This window comes from Hypomesus transpacificus, chromosome 1 (assembly GCF_021917145.1).
Source record: "Hypomesus transpacificus isolate Combined female chromosome 1, fHypTra1, whole genome shotgun sequence".
Classification (NCBI taxonomy): domain Eukaryota; kingdom Metazoa; phylum Chordata; class Actinopteri; order Osmeriformes; family Osmeridae; genus Hypomesus; species Hypomesus transpacificus.
Window position 1 is genome coordinate 1140445 of NC_061060.1, and position 17307 is coordinate 1157751.

At 47.2% G+C, this 17307-nt stretch overlaps 1 protein-coding gene across 1 annotated transcript in view; it reads left to right on the forward strand.

Annotated features, from left to right (window-relative positions):
• Positions 1-232: 232 nt before the first annotated feature.
• The window catches only part of pitx2 (paired-like homeodomain 2), a 41920-nt gene continuing 24845 nt past the window's right edge, over positions 233-17307 (forward strand). The window contains exon 1 of the mRNA XM_047023202.1: positions 233-248. Within this exon, the coding sequence (XP_046879158.1) occupies positions 242-248 (7 nt within the window). The 5' untranslated portion in view covers positions 233-241. The remainder of the gene's footprint in view (positions 249-17307) is intronic.

A 17307-nucleotide genomic window follows, 5' to 3' on the forward strand; every position in this document is an offset into this window, starting at 1 on the left:
TATTCACTTCAAAAATAGATTTTATTATGAACCCCAGCACCGCTTAATAGGCACCGCAAGGTCTCACTTTTCCGTACCAGTACGTCTAAAAGAACAGGTTTTGCTGCCTGCTATTCTATATTTAAGCTTTGCTGTCATGCATGATCCTCAATGGGATTTCACTGGCACCCATCATGCCTTGCACCCGTATCAAACCACCCGGCCTGCTGTCTCTCGCACCGAGCCCTCGCACAGAGCACCGATGCAAGGTAACCCTCCTCCGCATGTGTCCCGTTACTAATCTGATCTAATCTGGAGACTTTTGGAGGTCTTAGAGGGACTGTGGGGGACATCAAAAGGAAACATGTCTTAATTCCGGGACAAAGACACAGGGGTTTAGAGGGCTGGGTCTACTGCTTAAAATGCTTCTGTTGATAAACTTGGTCGACTGTTTTGTTCTGGCCGTCCAGTTTTAGATTGTGGAGCGGCAGGATTTCTGACCGTGAGGAGGGAGAGGGGATAGAGCCGATTGTTGTTGTGCTATCGAATATTTATTCATTTCCACGTAATAACAAATACGTTTTCATAGGTAAGCTACAGCGATTCAGAGTGTTGGGGCATGATTTTCTGTGTGGTGCGTAGGTAGACAGTCAGACTGCACCAGGCAGCGTGTAAAGGGCAGCAGTAATGTGACTTGCAGCAAAGGAGGAGGGTTAAGCTCGCTGCACTGACTGCCCAGCAGTTTAAGAGCCATGGGGGGGAGTTGCTCTTTAACAGTCAAGCACTCAATGTCCCTGCGCTGCATTTTCGCCTATTAACACATCCACCGTGTACCCTCTCAATCTGGGACGGTAACGGGAGGCAGATGAGAACGACCTCGTCGCCTCACACGGCCTGGAGGAGGAGGAGGGGGGAGGGAGGGAGGGAGGGGAAGAGGATGAGTAGGGAGAGGAGGAGAGGGAGTAAGGGGAGCGTGAAAAGGAGGAGGGAGGGGGAGGAGGAGAAATTTGTCAGAGTAAAATCACCTCAACAGGGGGGAGCCCTCGAGGTCAGCGTAGCTGAAGTTTGGGGTGAGTGGAGCGCGGCTCCTGAGGGTGGGGAGCAGTGTGATCCATCACGCCCCGGAGAATCCAGTGCTCCCAGCCACGGCTGCTTGGTCAGCGCTGGGCCGAGCCACGTTGGGGACAAACGGCACCATTCATCACAAACACAGAAGGAAAAGTTTATTGAAAAGATCCTCAGATGGAGGCTGATGATGAGGGCATAAAGCGTTTTACTTGATGTGAAGTTGAAAAAAACCATATTTGCAACAATCATAATTCATGTAAAAAATACTATAGTATATATGGTGTATGATTTCTATAGTCTGTTTTGGAATAACAAGAACATTATAATCTCCACCACCACCTCGTCTCTCAAATGTTAGTTTTTATCTGAACTTTCTCTCTGATTATCACATTTTCGTCTATTTATATTGTGCGTAACGTAGTACAGATCATGGACTCAGCGAGCATGGTAAGCTTTGTGATGAGCTATTTGTAAAGCAGCCACATAAATCAAGCATTTTTTATCCCAGTCTGACCTGTGGCTGGTCCTGGCTCAGGGCCTGAAGGTACGAGGCTGGCCTCCTCCCTCCTCCGAGGCTGGCCTCCTCCCTGGCTAGCCTCTTCCAAGGCTGGCCTCCTCCCTGGCTGGCCTCTTCCAAGGCTGGGCTCCTCCCTCTTCCAAGGCTGGGCTCCTCCCTCTTCCAAGGCTGGCCTCCTCCCTCCTCCGAGGCTGGCCTCCTCCCTCCTCCGAGGCTGGCCTCCTCCCTCCTCCGAGGCTGGCCTCCTCCCTCCTCCGAGGCTGGCCTCCTCCCTCCTCCGAGGCTGGCCTCCTCCCTCCTCCGAGGCTGGCCTCCTCCCTCCTCCAAGGCTGGCCTCCTCCCTCCTCCGAGGCTGGCCTCCTCCCTCCTCCGAGGCTGGCCTCCTCCCTCCTCCGAGGCTGGCCTCCTCCCAGTGTCTCCAGCCCAGCCTGGGACTGATTAGCATGGGAGCTACCGACTCCCCTGTGAAGAATGCTGCTGCTTTAAAACAAATGTTATTGTTTGTCACAGGAAACCAATGTGATTACTGTTTTTCTCTATCGCACACACTCATGCTGTGCGTAAAGCCATATTTATGCATGTGGTTCTCATTCCCCCCACACCTTCCCCCCTCTCCCCCTCCCCTGGTGAGGCAAGCAGGCACCTTGAGTTTTCGTCTTGATGAAGTCACACCTAGGAAAGGTTAAACAAAACACCAGACTGTTTACTCAAAGTATTTGACATTCGGGAGAAGGCAATCTGTTCACTTCAAACAATAGATTGAGTTTCCTTGTGGCACAGTTTCAAAAGTGGGAACGAGCAGCTCTGGAGCCATCAGTGTCTGTGTTATCTCAGACAGACGGTTAAACTGAGGACTTTTCACACAGTGTGGTGTCAATTCTGGAGTTATTTTAGGGTCTTTAGCTGTGGAAGTTGGCTGCTTTGGGAATGCTGGGGGTCTCCGTGTGTGTGTGTGTGTGTGAGAGAGAGAGAGAGAGAGAGAGAGAGAGAGAGAGAGAGAGAGAGAGAGAAAGAGAGGGAGAGAGGGAGGGAGAGAGAGAGAGTCTTTTCTCATGTTTGTTTGATTTAACAGATGATTTACAAAATGAAAAGTCCTTCCAAAAAAGTGCCCCCCTCTACCTTCTCTCTCTCCCCCCTTCTCTCTGTTTCTCTCTGTCTCTCTCTCCCTCCCACTTTTTCGCTTTCTCTAGGGATTAATAAAACACACGCAGAAAAAAAGGGGAGATAAAAAAAAGAGAAACAGTAAAAACAAGAATAAAGGTCTTGAAAGGCGCATCTCGTATGGAAGCAGAGAGGCCTGGTCCCTGGTCTGCCCAGCCTCAGAATTCAAGCTGTTTGTTTTGCCGTATGTCGACACCATCTCTCTGTTCTCCCAGTGTGGTTTCCTGCCACACAGTCTTCCACCACACCATCTATACAAGCTCTCTGCTTGCTATCCTCCTTGCTCCTCCTCCACGCTTCACCAACCAATGGGCCGCCACGAACCCGCCCCCGAAAAAAAGAGTATATACACGTTATGAATAGAGCCAATTAAGGAATTGATCTTGTTTGAAAGTCCTCGTAATATTTTAATTCCGAAAACATGTTCTCTGCCTCCCAAGTAATGCTTCTCATGTGAGGCTGTGGTTTTTGGAGAGGGAACTTGAACGTGCTTGGTGGCAAACATTTGTTTATGTTCTCGCTCGGCTGGTGCGTCGTTTCAAAGGGAGCCGTGCGTGTCACATAATGGGAGCTCATATCTCCTCCCAATTGAAAACACATTGGTGCTCACTCAGTGCTGAAATGTCAGAGCAGCAGGCTTGTTTTGTGCCAGGCTGAATGGAAGACAGATTAGTAGAAGCAGCATTTTTTTTCTTTCTCTGTTTTTGAGGGTGCAGAATGCTGATAATTGACCCATTCAATCTGCGCGTCAGTTGATTGGTTTAGTCACACTTGGCCTTACAATCCCCCAGACTTGCAGCCCTGTGTTATTACAGTATGTGGACGTTATTTAAAATGTGTGTGTGTGTGTGTGTGTTGGCTTGGGGGCAGTGTGGGGGCGTGCAATTAGGCAGAGGTGGAAGTCATAATTTGAGGCAATGATCATAAGGATGTTAGTTTGTGTGTGTGTGCGTGTTTTTGTGAATGTGCATGTGATTTTGTGTGTGTGGTGTGTGTTTATATACCAGTGTGTATATGTCGGTGTCTCAGTGTGGCTTTGGAAGGCCATGAGATGACAATGTTTTTTCTTCTTCTCTGCTTAATTTTCCACTTCCACTGTGCTAAGCTCAAGCACATGGTTAACAAGGCGACAGTTTTAATTGCTCCCACCGCACTGCTCACACATACTGCTAGAGCGATGACAAGCAATGTCATTGACTGGACCACCAAGCTCACTGCAAGACTGTGGCGAGCTCACTTCCTCCTCCTCTTCCACGACGCCCACATTTAATTTCATTCTAATATTCTGCGGAATTCAAGAGGTGCTTGGCTCTACAACTTTGATTGAATTTCTAGAATTAATCAATTCTGACATTTCGTTTATGTTTCATCACATGAAATCACAAGTAATATGTCTTCCTTTTTATAAAAGGTGTGCTGTTGAGTTGAACAGCTTTTAAATTAAATTAGTATTTTTATGAAGTCACAACTTCACTGGGTGACATTTACTATGTCCTCAAAATGGTAGTTGACAAGGTTTTCATTAAATACTAGGCAAGTTATTTTCAGCTTCAAAGCAGGTTTACCAAGCAGGTTTATTCTCCCTTATTAGTTGTTATGTGTTCTTCACCAGTGAAGCAGTTACACTTCATCTTTAATACCCTACAGTATATAAAGTTCTTATACAATCAGCTCTTAATAAAACAAAAAAAATGTACACGCCAACATCAAACCAGATAAAAAAATATGACTTGCAAGGTGGTCAGGTGGTCACAGCGAAAGGAGTTTTAATGAACCAACCATATTAGAAACAATACACTCTTATTACACTTAACTCTTCTTATTACCTGAATAAATACAGGCTCCAGCGCTCTGAGGCGATAAGCCTAATAGCTTCCCTTCGTAGCAGCGTGTTCTGCTGACAGAGGAGAGTGGACACAGGGCTGAGAGAAGCCATGCAGTTAGCTTCCAGTCCTGCTCCTCCGAGGGCAGGGACAGATGGTCAGCACAGAGGCACAAGCAGGAGGACCAGGGGAACACGTCTTATCTCCACTTTAATTTTTCTCCTGAGGTGAGCATTGAGGAGATCAGTGACACTAAACCCGTGGTATTACCCGAGATATTGCCCCCCCTGTGCTCTGCAAATGAAATCCTACCGACGGCCGGGGAACATCATGGTTAACACTCTGAAAATCAGTTTCTGTGCCTCCAGACCACAGCTGGGTGCAACAGGGAAGGGTGGGAGGTGGGAGGAGGAAGAGAAGAAAGAAGGGGGGAGGGAAGTCAAAAAAGTCAGAGAGAGGGAGAGGGCAGAAGAGGGAGAGTGAGTCTGGAGAGGGAGAGAGAGAGGGAGAGTGACAGTGAGAGAGACAGTGAGTCTGGAGAGGGAGAGAGAGAGGGAGAGTGACAGTGAGTCTGGAGAGGGAGAGAGAGAGTGAGTCTGGAGAGGGAGAGAGAGGGAGAGTGACAGTGAGTCTGGAGAGGGAGAGAGAGAGGGAGAGTGACAGTGAGTCTGGAGAGGGAGAGAGAGAGGGAGAGTGACAGTGAGCCTGGAGAGGGAGAGAGAGAGGGAGAGTGAGAGTGAGTCTGGAGTGGTAAGGGGGAGAGGGCAGGAGGGTGAGTCTGGAGAGGGAGGGAGGGACGGAGAGAGGGAGAGTGAGTCTGGAGAGGGAGAGAGAGAGGGAGAGTGACAGTGAGCCTGGAGAGGGAGAGAGAGAGGGAGAGTGACAGTGAGCCTGGAGAGGGAGAGAGAGAGGGAGAGTGACAGTGAGCCTGGAGTGGTAAGGGGGAGAGGGCAGGAGGGTGAGTCTGGAGAGGGAGGGAGGGAGGGAGAGAGGGAGAGTGAGCGAGTGCCTGTTGACTGATGGATGAGCGAGCCGTCCGCCAGCCCAGCGTCCTTGTGGAGCAGCTTCCTGCAACTGAGCGTGCTCCTTGTCTAGCGCAGGGAGTTTGATTTGAAAAAAGAAAATGGTGAAACTGGAACCATGGTCCACCTGTTTGGGGGGCTGGGGAAGGGGGGGAGGGCATGTGGTGGGAGTTGAGGTGGGGGAGGGGAGGAGGGTGAGAGGAGGGGCGATGGAGCAGTGGGGTGCACAGCAGAGCCCTCACCAAACCCCTGTGATCATAACCTTCAGAATGGTGAAGCAGGCCAGCTGTCCGGCTCGCGTGGGTCTGGGTCTCAGTGTCTCTGTTCCGAGTCTGTTCTCCTCATCCACGGCACTCCTCACTACCTCCACCCCTGCTAACGACCCACGCATCGCTTACACTCCCCAGAATGTTCAGTGGGAATCTAAAAGGCCATGTTTCCACAAACACACACACACAAGTGCATCTACACACGCACACACGCACACAGACAAACACACACCAAGTAGAGGACCTTTATTTATAGGCCCTGATCAGGAGTGAAAACAAGCCGTACTGTCTGTAGAAGACCCCCTGCCCTGTCCTCCTGAAATAGAAGGTGCGCATCCAGTTAGCCAGCCGGGGGACTTGTGGCTTCTAAATAAAAAGCTGGATGTTTACTCACAGCCAAATCTACCTCCACCCTGTTCCAAGACCAAAAAGGTGCTAATCTCCAATCAAGTCGAAAAAGGCAGATAGTTAGCAAGGAGAATCTAAACATAGATGCTGGGGGGAGGGGAACATATTCCACTTGAGATCGAGCTTAACTTTGATCTAACTACATGTTGGAGATTGTGCAGCAGTAATGAGGACTTCTTCTGTGGGGCACTCTGGGTAACATGCAGGCTGGTGGATGCAGATCGGGGAGGGTTAGGTTACATCTCTGTGGGATGGAAACCACCCTTAGTGTGAGGGTGTGTTGATATAGAGATGGAAAACTGGGGCCTCAGTTTAGAGAGAGAGTGCAAGGCTGCATTACATTTACATTTTATTCATTTAGCAGACGGTTTCATCCAAAGAGAGGCACATGTAGTGCATGTAGTCATGGCAGTAGGACAGCGAGGACCAGAGGAGGGGTTACTCACTGTCAACTCCAACTGTGTAAAAAAATGATTGTTGCACTGCGTTTCTTTAACCACAACGTTTATCTAGTTATTTTCTGGATTTCTGTATCTCAATATCTACCGCTCCATTTGTAGTAGTAAAGTTTGAGTGTGTGTTGTTAAGTGATTCATAGCAATTCAAAAGGCCTTGATCGACGACTTAAAAAATCGATCTGTTTGTTTGTGAACACAACTTCCGTTTAATTGATTTATCTGCAGTAAAATTTGAGCATGGCTGATGTCCATGGTGAGCAGAACAGCACAGGTATACAGTTCCTGCCTCCCTTCTCTCTTTCCAGCTGGTGTTTCTAACATCTCATGTTGCGTATCCCTAACACGTTACAGACAGAGAGGGCAGACGTCGTAAAAAGAAACGCACACACTCGCCCACCTGTCGTTCCGGCGTGGGGCTGCGTCGGCCTTCTGAAACCCACCTGCGACGCCTGGGTCTGGGGGAGCGGGAGGGGGGCTGCAGGGTTGGGTGGAAACCCAATCAAGCAATCTACGGATGCCCTGGACACAAACCCCCAAACAGGTGGGGTTCCCCTGGACCCAGATCAGGTTTCCTCCTTCCACTCCCCATCACAGGCCTCGCTAATGTCCTCCGCCACGCACCCACTTTGACGGACAAACCAAACTCTGTCATGAGCACACCTCCATCGAGCTTGTATGGACTTCACGGTTGTTTGACAGCATGTGCTTCCACATATGTAACGTGACCCTTAGGGGAAAACACACAAGCCCACGAGAGAGAAACTGGCCCTTGGAGACTTCGGACGGGTCAAATGAATAGGAACAACGTTGTGACTTCAGAAGTCTGGATGACTTCCTCACACACCCCTCGGAGAAAATGTGATATCTCTCGTTTCACAATCCTTGCAAGGCATTACGTTTTCAATGAAGACAAAGGCTTTCAGTGAATGAGTAGGAGTATAATAATAAAAATAGATTAATTCTGTGAAAGTTCAGGAATAATGACTTCTCCCCACCACAATGGAGACTAAGGAAATTGGGAAAGTGTAAAAAAGAAGTCTCCAGAGCCTACGCACACTCTGCAAGTCATTCTGGGATCTCTCCCCAAGCCAGGGAACTTTACACCACAACCATTCTGCAGACGGCCGGCTCTCATTTGCGCTCAAATCTGTTTTCTTGACATTGATTGGTTATTGTTGAACTCCGAGGACACCCAACACTCTGCCCCCGAGGACTCCAGTTGTGTGGTGAGTCATCTCAACGTCGGGCTGTTGACACAGTGGAGCGGGCCGAACTTGGACTGCACTTGACTCCCTCCGTGTTCAGAACGGGGGCGTCCGATATCCACAGGCATGTCTGACATAGCTCCCCTCTAACAGAACAATGCAAGGGATTAGGACCCGGAGCTAAATTTAAAGAGCTGAAGCATCCGTGTGTGAACTGGAGGGTCAGTTGGAACAACGACAGGAACATATGTGATGTCAGCCATCCAGGCCATCCTGCAGTTTGTCTACCGTCATTCCTTAAAACAAAACACTGAACAGGAAAAACACTGACAGACGGCGCCCCAAATAACAGCGAATTGGGGGAACACGTCTTTGCGGTGTTTGTGTTGAAGCTGGAACAAGACGATTTAATGAATCAAAAAAAGAGACCTTCTGGAAAATAATCAAGAAAAGTTTCGCTTTATTTATGGTGACACATACATTGACCTATTTGAAAAGCAATTGTGTAGCTCTGTCTGGGCTGTGTGGCATGTTTTAGTGGCCATGGGGCCTGTCTGTCTCCCAGTGCCATGACAAGTATTAATGTGGAAATGAAACCTTGCCTGATCAACAAGCAAATAGGATCCACTTGTGTGGAGTTGTTTCAGGGATATCCATGGCACTTATTTTTAGTGAACTACCCCGTGAACCTTCCAGTCCAAAAACACATTCATGAGATAGTTGTGTTGCTATTGGCATTTTTGAAGCTGAATCTTTAGCCAGGAAAAACAAAATCCATAATCTTTTTTGTTTTAAATATATTCCATAGAGAAGGATGGAATGGAGTTCGGAACTACCGGAGAGTTCCGTCTTCAGCGTATGATTTAGCGCTGGTCAATAGGCTTCCTGGAAGACTGATGGTATTTTTGGCCTCAACAATTGTTAGAGCGCTCCTGGATGAGATTCACGATGCAGAAGCATCCATAAATTCATATTTGTTGTTGTTTCAAAGTAGCAGCAAGGGCCAAAGAGCTTACAAATCTAAACAACGTTATCAAATGAAGATCAGTCCCTTCCCTGTAGAATATCACAGCACCTAATGTTGTTTGTGTTGTTAACCTTTTTTTTTGTTTTAGGTATTGGTTCACACATGCATCACTGTGGAGGTTAGCACTAGACAGTTGCTTGTGTGAAACACAGTGAATCCTCCCACCTCTAATTACCAAGGTCAGTAAATCATTACCCTCTGAACAAACCCGTTGTTTCCCCCAGTGCTAATTTACTGCAGAGAAGAAAACTCTAAGGCACAAGGCAATATGAGAAGACGAGAGAAAACCTCCCCCAAACCCAAGATGTGTTTTCCTGTTTGCTCGCCAAACAAAGCACAGGAATTAATGATATGTTGTTTGATGGAAAATTATATTGATCTTTCCTTTTTTTTCCTTTTTCTTTTTTTTCATTTTCCCTTTCGGAAACCAAATCCTCCCACGCAAGCTTTGCCTCCGAAAGATCGTTTTCCGAGAGTTTAAAGATGCCAGCCTTGCACCCACTAAATTAGGCTCCGAGAATATTTCCTCCAAATCCATATTGACTCCACTTATAGAAATGAAGCATTATGTGGGTGTTGAGTGGAGCGATTGGAGTGGGTTTGAAAAATGACACGGCGTTCTGGGGTATCAGTTACAGCATCTGACAGGGAAACATCTGGTTGGGCCGAACTCCAAAGATCCCAAACCCAGCTGAGAACAAAAGACTCTATAAGGAGGATAGACTTCCTTCTAAACCAACACCACTGAGTTCTAATTCAGAATCTATTTGCACCCTGGTTCTTTTTTCTGGCTCCTACTGTCGTACTTTTTTTGGTCCAGATGGTGAGAAGGACGAAGACTTAAGTAGAAATTAAAAAGTGAATGTGGGTCCTGCTCCGACCATGTGTTCTGAGTTTGATTCGCTGGGTCTGTTTGTAGTGTTAAATGTGAAAAGTTCTTCATGTTTTCTTTGATTTCTTCTAAACCTTGTCGTGTCTGATGTCCATTTGGCTGAATCTGAACCTCTTTCACAGAAAGAACTTCAAGCATATCAATCATGTGTGGTCTGTTTTCCTTCTAAACAGGACTATATGGCAACATTCACTGAGAGCCAGATAGTGACACGCAGTGACTAAGCACTGTACGTCTTAAACAGTAAGACTTCAAGCATATCTAGGTAGAGGTAGACATCTAACCTTTCGGTATATGACCGCTCTCTTAACCTTTAATCACCAAAAACTATGACATTTTGTTCACTCCACATGACCAGCAATATCTACGCAGTAATCAGAGTGGACTCTTCTGAGACAGTTAGCCTCAGGAATGTAGCGTCGCAGAGTGATTTACGACCCTCGGGAGGAGTTCATGACCTCACAAAACACCTTTCAAACGTTACATCCTCTGAACTGTAACTCTCTGGACATCCTCAGGTGGATCCATGACAGTTTTAAATGTTTTGTGGATCTGTACCTGAACATGTAGAGGAAGGTATTCTGTGTAGTTACTGCGATTGACATTTGATTCGTTTAGCGGTAGTCAGAGTCACAGGACGGTCTGTGTATCCTAGGCACAGTGCAAAGCAACCAGATCTCAGCTGCTAGGCATGGTGAACAACAAGAATACCTCATCTACAGTGCAACATATATATTGAGGTCTAAAATAATATATTACAGGTTTCTAAAACAGAAATTTAAAAATAATAGTTTGTTGCGGCAAACCAAAGAGAGCATATTGCTTGTGAGACCAATGAACTCCAGAAATCATGTTTTCATAAACCTCCATTGTTGGTCTATTGTTGCCTCTTTGGACATCGTACATTGCTCTCTTTAGAGTAATCTATCAGCCCCCGGGTGAGAAATAGCCTTCTATATTTGGTTTTCCACCCTTTAGGTCACTCTCTCAGTGGGCTCCAGAGCAGCTGAGGCCACCCTTTCTATCAGTCACAAACTCTGGCCCAGAGCCTGTATTCCCTGTCATCAAAAGGCTTACGCTAAAGAATCTCCATCCTAAATCTCATAAGAGCCGTGCAGGTCAAAAGGTTTTCAAACAATTTGACACAATCTTCCTTTCGTTGTGGATGAGGTAGTGAGTTTATGACTAGAGGGCGTCGTTGGTTGTGTGTCTGTCAGAGTTCCTGCGCCAACAATGTTTTGAAAACACCCCCCGTTCCTAGAAAGTCCAGTTGTATGATGGGGTGAGGGCTGGGTTAGGATGTGATCATCACCTCAAAAGACAAACGCAGCCTTAATCCCAACAACGCAGGATCCAGCTCTTGCTTATCAGCAGCATGGGATTTCTCTTCTGTCTGTCTCCATTACGTCAGATACACAGACCTTGCTACCACTGAGAGAAGGAGGTAAACGTGTGTAAGACCAGAGTAAGAAAAACATTCAGGGAAAAAGAGTTGAAACTTGGAATCACTACTGTAATGCTGCCGGCTGACCACAAAAATCTGGCTGTGAACCACGTTAGTCTGTTATCGTTATTTTGCTTTTTTTCCCTCTCGTTCTTTTCGTCTGCAATCCTTTACCACTGCCTCAGCGTTTTTCCCTCACATCTGAAGGAAAGCCTTCCCACCCCGCTCCCTTAAGAAGCGCTGGAGCCTCCATCAAAGCTGTTATGCTCCTCTCTTTACTGTGAGAAAAGGAAAAGCAACGAATAAGGTTTTGACGTCCCCCATTACAGTTATTCTGTTTTTATATGGGCCGTAAACCCTAGTGAGTGTGTGGAGACGGAAGAAGGAGCAGGAAAGGGAGAGAAAACTGAGGCTGATGTTGACGTGGAGAGTTCTGCCGTTATATCCGATGTTTCCATGTGCATATTTTTTTTTGGGGTCACCACACTAAAGACTGAGCTAATTAATGACACCAGCAAGGGCACCAGTTGTATGTTGGTCTCTTACTTGCCAGTCTAGACTTTCTTCTGCAGGCTGATGTGGATACCAGAGAAATGAGGTACCAAGAAAATGTGGTGGAAGTTTTTCAACAAGGCAACTTCTTAAAACAACAATTACCTTTTATAGTTGTGGGGTCTTGGCAGCTGACAAGGTCCTTCAGTTTGGGCCAATTACTGAGAAAGCACTGCTGAAGTTACCAAAGCACATAAACCCAAATGTTCAGTCAAAGCTCTGTGTAAATCTAGTCATGCTCCCTGCTTTGGGGTGACAAGGAGCTTACATTCTGGTTGGTGTTGGTCGGGCTAGCTGGGAGTCATGACAATTCTGATCCACTCATGGTGTCTCACAATGTGAAATTCGCACCTCATAATTTGCTCGAAGCAACTGTGGATGGTGGCATAATTTCTCAATAGGAACATGAACGTTTCCTGGCAAAGTTAGGAAGGATCATTTTGTATGGGGAGGGAGTAATTGTTGGATGAACAAATCACACAACTCCAGTACTCTCTTTTAATCCCAGGGCAACACATTTTACGATGTTGAAGATTAATTGTCACTAATCTGTCACTCATTTATTTCTCCTTCCTTTGATTTATTTGCTATTGTTTGCAAGTTCGTGTTCCAGATTATTTTCAGTATCTGCTTTACACCGTGGGAAAACAAACAGTACAAAACTCACATTCAAGGTTTTTATTCCATTACTGTAATTAGTTTAACTTGTTTTGTTCTGCACGCAGGTATAAGATATGTCCATATTAATTACTCTTCATAACACAGTCCATCAGGAGTGTAATCTCCTTTGGGGAGTAATAAAGTACCACTCTCTCTACTTTCTGTACTTGAAAAGCTGTGTTGGCACTCCACTGAGAGTGGGATTCCTGCTCACTGGTCAGGTTACCACTGTTTCACGAGACAGAAAGGGCTGAATGAAGTCATCACACAGTAGAAGACAGCACAGGACTGCCCGAATGGGGATGTTAGAGGGAGAAGAAAACTTGGCAGAGACCTCGAAGGTCTCTTGAGTTGAGTGGGGAAGGAGAGAGGAGGCGATGGGAAGTGAAAGGAGAGAAGAGGGAGTTGAAAGGGAGGAAGGAGAAGGAGAACAGGGGAAAGGGAGTGATAAGGGGGGAGGAGAAGGAGAGAGAAGGAAAGCTGGATGTAGTTGAAGCGGGAGAGGGGAGGCGGGCGGAGACAAGAAGGAAGAACGGACGGATCCTAAGATGGACAGAAGTAGAAAGGAGAGCGTGGCGCAGCAGAGAGACGGCTCATCTGGCTGCAGGCCCAGCTGGTGTCTGTGCTCCACTGCTGAGGGTGTCAGATCTTTATTCCCCCCTGGAGACAGCTGAAGGTGTCAACACAGAGCCTCAGTTACCTCCCCAGCAAAACTGGATCTGTGTTTGTGCTCACAACTATTCCACTGTCACAACACACAGATCCCATGTTGACATGGAGTCTCTCGTGAGTGCTCACCGAGAAGGACTGGATTTTTTTCTCTTTCACTTTTCCATTAGTCACGGCGAATTAAACGACAGTGATTCCTGGCTAGGAACATTCAATCTCATCAGAACAAACAAAACTGATAACCAGTATTGCTACCAGAAATTTTATTGTTTTAAAGAGTAAAAAAGGTTTGTTTCATTCTTGTGTGTCCATTGTAGGAGACTCAGAAACAGCCAAATGCAACAGACACCGTTGAGACGATTCGACATAAGGGAGGCCCAGGAAACGGCACAGACCTTGCTACCATGTTAAAGTTACGGTTCAGATGGACATTCAAGCCCCACCTACTACAAAACAATCCTTCTTGTCTGGGGTTTCAAGTTCTCAGAGATTACAGACAGGCCGTTTAGGGGTTAACCTCCTAATAACAAATCATGCTGCTAGGAAGGCATTTAATACACTTCTTAATGGATTCCAGAGAAGACATGGTTCGGCGATTGAATGCGTTCGTCTGAAACACATCCCCCATCTCGCTTTTTAACTTTGACAACTGTAAGAGGAGTGAGAAGAGAGAGCGTTTTAAACAGATAAGAGGAATCCATTTCCATTACATTTGATTCCCCTTAATGTATCGCGAGCTGTATAAAAATATAGTCAGTGGCCTTTTATCAGAAGATAGTAGAGGAGAGAGCTACAGTCAGAAACAGGAAAGGAACATTCCTGGGAAATGAGGTTAGTTATGGTCCGCGAGGTTGGCGGGAGTGGCAAGGATCCCTTCAGACATCTTGCTCATCCTGATGGATATGAATTACTGTGATTATAGGACAAATGCTTTGTTACTGAGTATTTATGTCAGTACTTTGCATGTGCACTGAAGCTTTTCGTTTCAATCCAGTACAAATAATCCACCCTTAAACTCACATTTAAAATATATCATCCATGTATGATATGTCAATATATTGTACAGAAATGTAAATATATACTGTGTGTGTGTATATATATATATATATGTAGAGAGAAAGAGAGAGACGGAGAGAGAGAGAGAAAGAGAGAGAGAGAGAAAGAGAGAGAGAGAGTTTAATAACAATTTCATAAATCTCAAGCATAATGTCATTGAATTAGCAGGGACTTAGGTGCCAGCTACAATATTAAATCTGTATTTTCCGGTTCACTGATCTTGGTGGCCACATATCCAAGTCCCACATGATATACTAAGAGATCCTCCAGCATTTTCCATCACCTTTAGCAAGGCCTTGGCAAGGAGACACAATAAATAATAAATGGACTTGAATTTTCTGATGGAATTCCGATTTGCGCATGGTACAATTTTGAGGAAAGAGGATTACAGTTAATTCCTCACGGTGGCCCTATCAACAGTTGCTGTTTGTAGAGCAGATTACCTGTGAGATCTCCATATTTTCATGACATGATACGATATGCGCTGTAGTTTAAAGAGATGCGTATTAGTCCAAAGCACACATTCAGATATAGCTCTCATAAGCTCAAGTAGAATTAAAGACACTTTCCCCTAGAATACAGGCTTGCTTCAAAGCTTTCAAAGCTTATCTTAATTGTGCATTTGCACTAGAGCAAGCAACATAGAAGATGGTTGTGCATTAACTCGGCTAGAATTGTTTGTCAGTCTGAACCTATCATTCCGTTAACAAAGTTGGTTATTTTTTTCCATGCATAGAATGGAACTGGTCCATGTTCAAGATACCATTCACCTTGTAAACTGTATTGAGATAAGGACGCTCTGTGTTGGATGAAAGCCGGTGCTGACATCACATAGAAACAGTGGGTAATGTCTTCGGTACATCAGACTGATTTAGTGTCCCATCTGAATTGTGCTGACAGCATCTTCAGAGAACTACACAGGAAATTACACACACACACAAACACAGATGACACACATAATCACAGACAAAACACTGTCCCAGCCTTCCCTAATATGGGGATGAATCATACAAACACACAAACATACACCCACACACATACAGAGCCACAACAATGTCCCAGCCTTCCCTAATACGGGGTTGAATCAGATGCCTGCATGGCCGCGCCATTCCTCATTACCCAGCATTCCAGTGGGCCGCATGCCTGGCGGTATGGGGCGGGGGGGGGCGGGTGAGGGTGGGTGGGTGGGTGTGGGGCGGGTGAGGGTGGGTGTGGAGCATGCGAGGGTCCTGGTGGGTCCTGGTGCGTCCTGGTGACAGTGATTGATTGAAGTAAGATTGATGGCTGCAGCTGATCCCCCAGCTCCGTTTTCAATTGTTGTGGACCGGGACTTCTCACCTTGTAAAGCCCTGAGAGGAGAGTCTGGCCTGGGCTAGGGCCAGGCGGTGGGAGGGGGGGTGAGGAGAGGGGTTTGGGGGAGGTGTGGGAGGGGTGAGGAGAGGGGTTTGGGGGAGGTGTGGGGGGGGGGGGGGGGGAGAGGGGTTTGGGGGAGGTGTGGGGGGGTGGGGTGAGGAGAGGGGTTTGGGGGAGGTGTGGGGGGGGGTGGGGTGAGGAGAGGGGTTTGGGGGAGGTGTGGGGGGGGGGGGGGAGAGGCATGATGTTTGGCTGAGGTGAACAGGTGCCACCCTACCCTCCTCCCTCCCGCCAGCGCCTGGCACGACATCAGCCTCCTCTAGGCTCGCAGGGGGCACCGTCGCTCAGCGGCCCAGCGGGGAGCACTTGGCCCTGGGCAACCGGGTTGGCAGGAGACCCATGGAGCTCCAGACCACATCACACCGACCCCCAACCCCCCTCCTACCCCCGTCCAACCCCTCCCGCCCCTGGCCGTGACCTTCCGAGACACAGCCCTCTCCTGCCTGAACGGCGCTACGCTGTTCCCACATTCCAGAGCGTAGAGCCAATGCGGCCGAGCCTCCCTCTCTCTTCCCTTCAGCGTTGTTTGATGTCTGCTTCAGCCTCCTCCGGTTTCAACACCATCTTTTATTTGGCTCCTCTGGTCCTGAAGACGGGGGGGATCTGCGTGTGTGTGTTGGACGCCGGGGTAATTGGACTGATACTTAATTGGGTGTGTGGAGAGAGCTCAGCAGCTGTTATTCCTGCTTCCAGCCTTGATTTGCTGTGAAACGAGGAAAGAAAGACTTTTGTTGTTTGTTTATTTTTTTTTTGCTTTCAGCTCCAGTGTGAAAAAGCTCATGGTTTTGCTGTCGCAGACTACAAGTGACTGCTGGCATTGGATTCAAGGCCTGGATGGGGGTGAACCATGCCCTTCATGGTTTATGATCTTATAGTTTTTGGCTGGTGGATCTGTCATGGCAAGGCATAGCAGTTGATCGATCTGTTTCCCCTAAAGATCCTAAGTTGAGTGGGATTGGCAGCAAAGCCTTGAACCTGTTAGTATACTCCCCTGATGACCTGGCGGTATTTGAAGTGCCCTCCAGGTCCAGTGAGCAGAGGGCTGGTGGACCAGGAGAAGCAGTGAGGGTTAGGTAGGGTGGTCTGCAGGGGGCAAGCCTCGAACACGGGGGAGTTTCTGCCTGTTTCTGTGGGGATGAAGGGGCCCCCCTCTCAGACCGTCAGAGCACCATGTCACACACACACACTTACACTGTGCACACTGTCAGCGCACCATGGCACCCATACACACACACACACATCGCCTCACCATGAGTATAGGTGTAGCACACACACACACACACCATGTCACCCGTACTGTGCTAGCAGTAGAACCCGACACATGCCAGGCCTTTCCCTCCCCTGGAGAACCCAGGTCTTGTCAGGTTCTGTCTGCTCCCTCACCGGGCCACTACATGGTTTGTGTTATCTGTTGATGTGTCACGTTAAGATCGGGTATGTTGGAATTCTGTCCATGTGCTGCCCAGATACGAGCATTGGGCAACACTCTTGTTCCGTTCAACTTCAATCTTGCCCAGGAATGCGTCGCCAGTCACACCTGAAGGGGTTACTTACAACAGGACCCAAGAAACGCAATGATCATGCATCTGTCATACATATATCTATCATACATAAAACATACAACTATCTATACACTGTAAATATACACCTAGCATACATACAACAAAGAACTATCTATTTATAC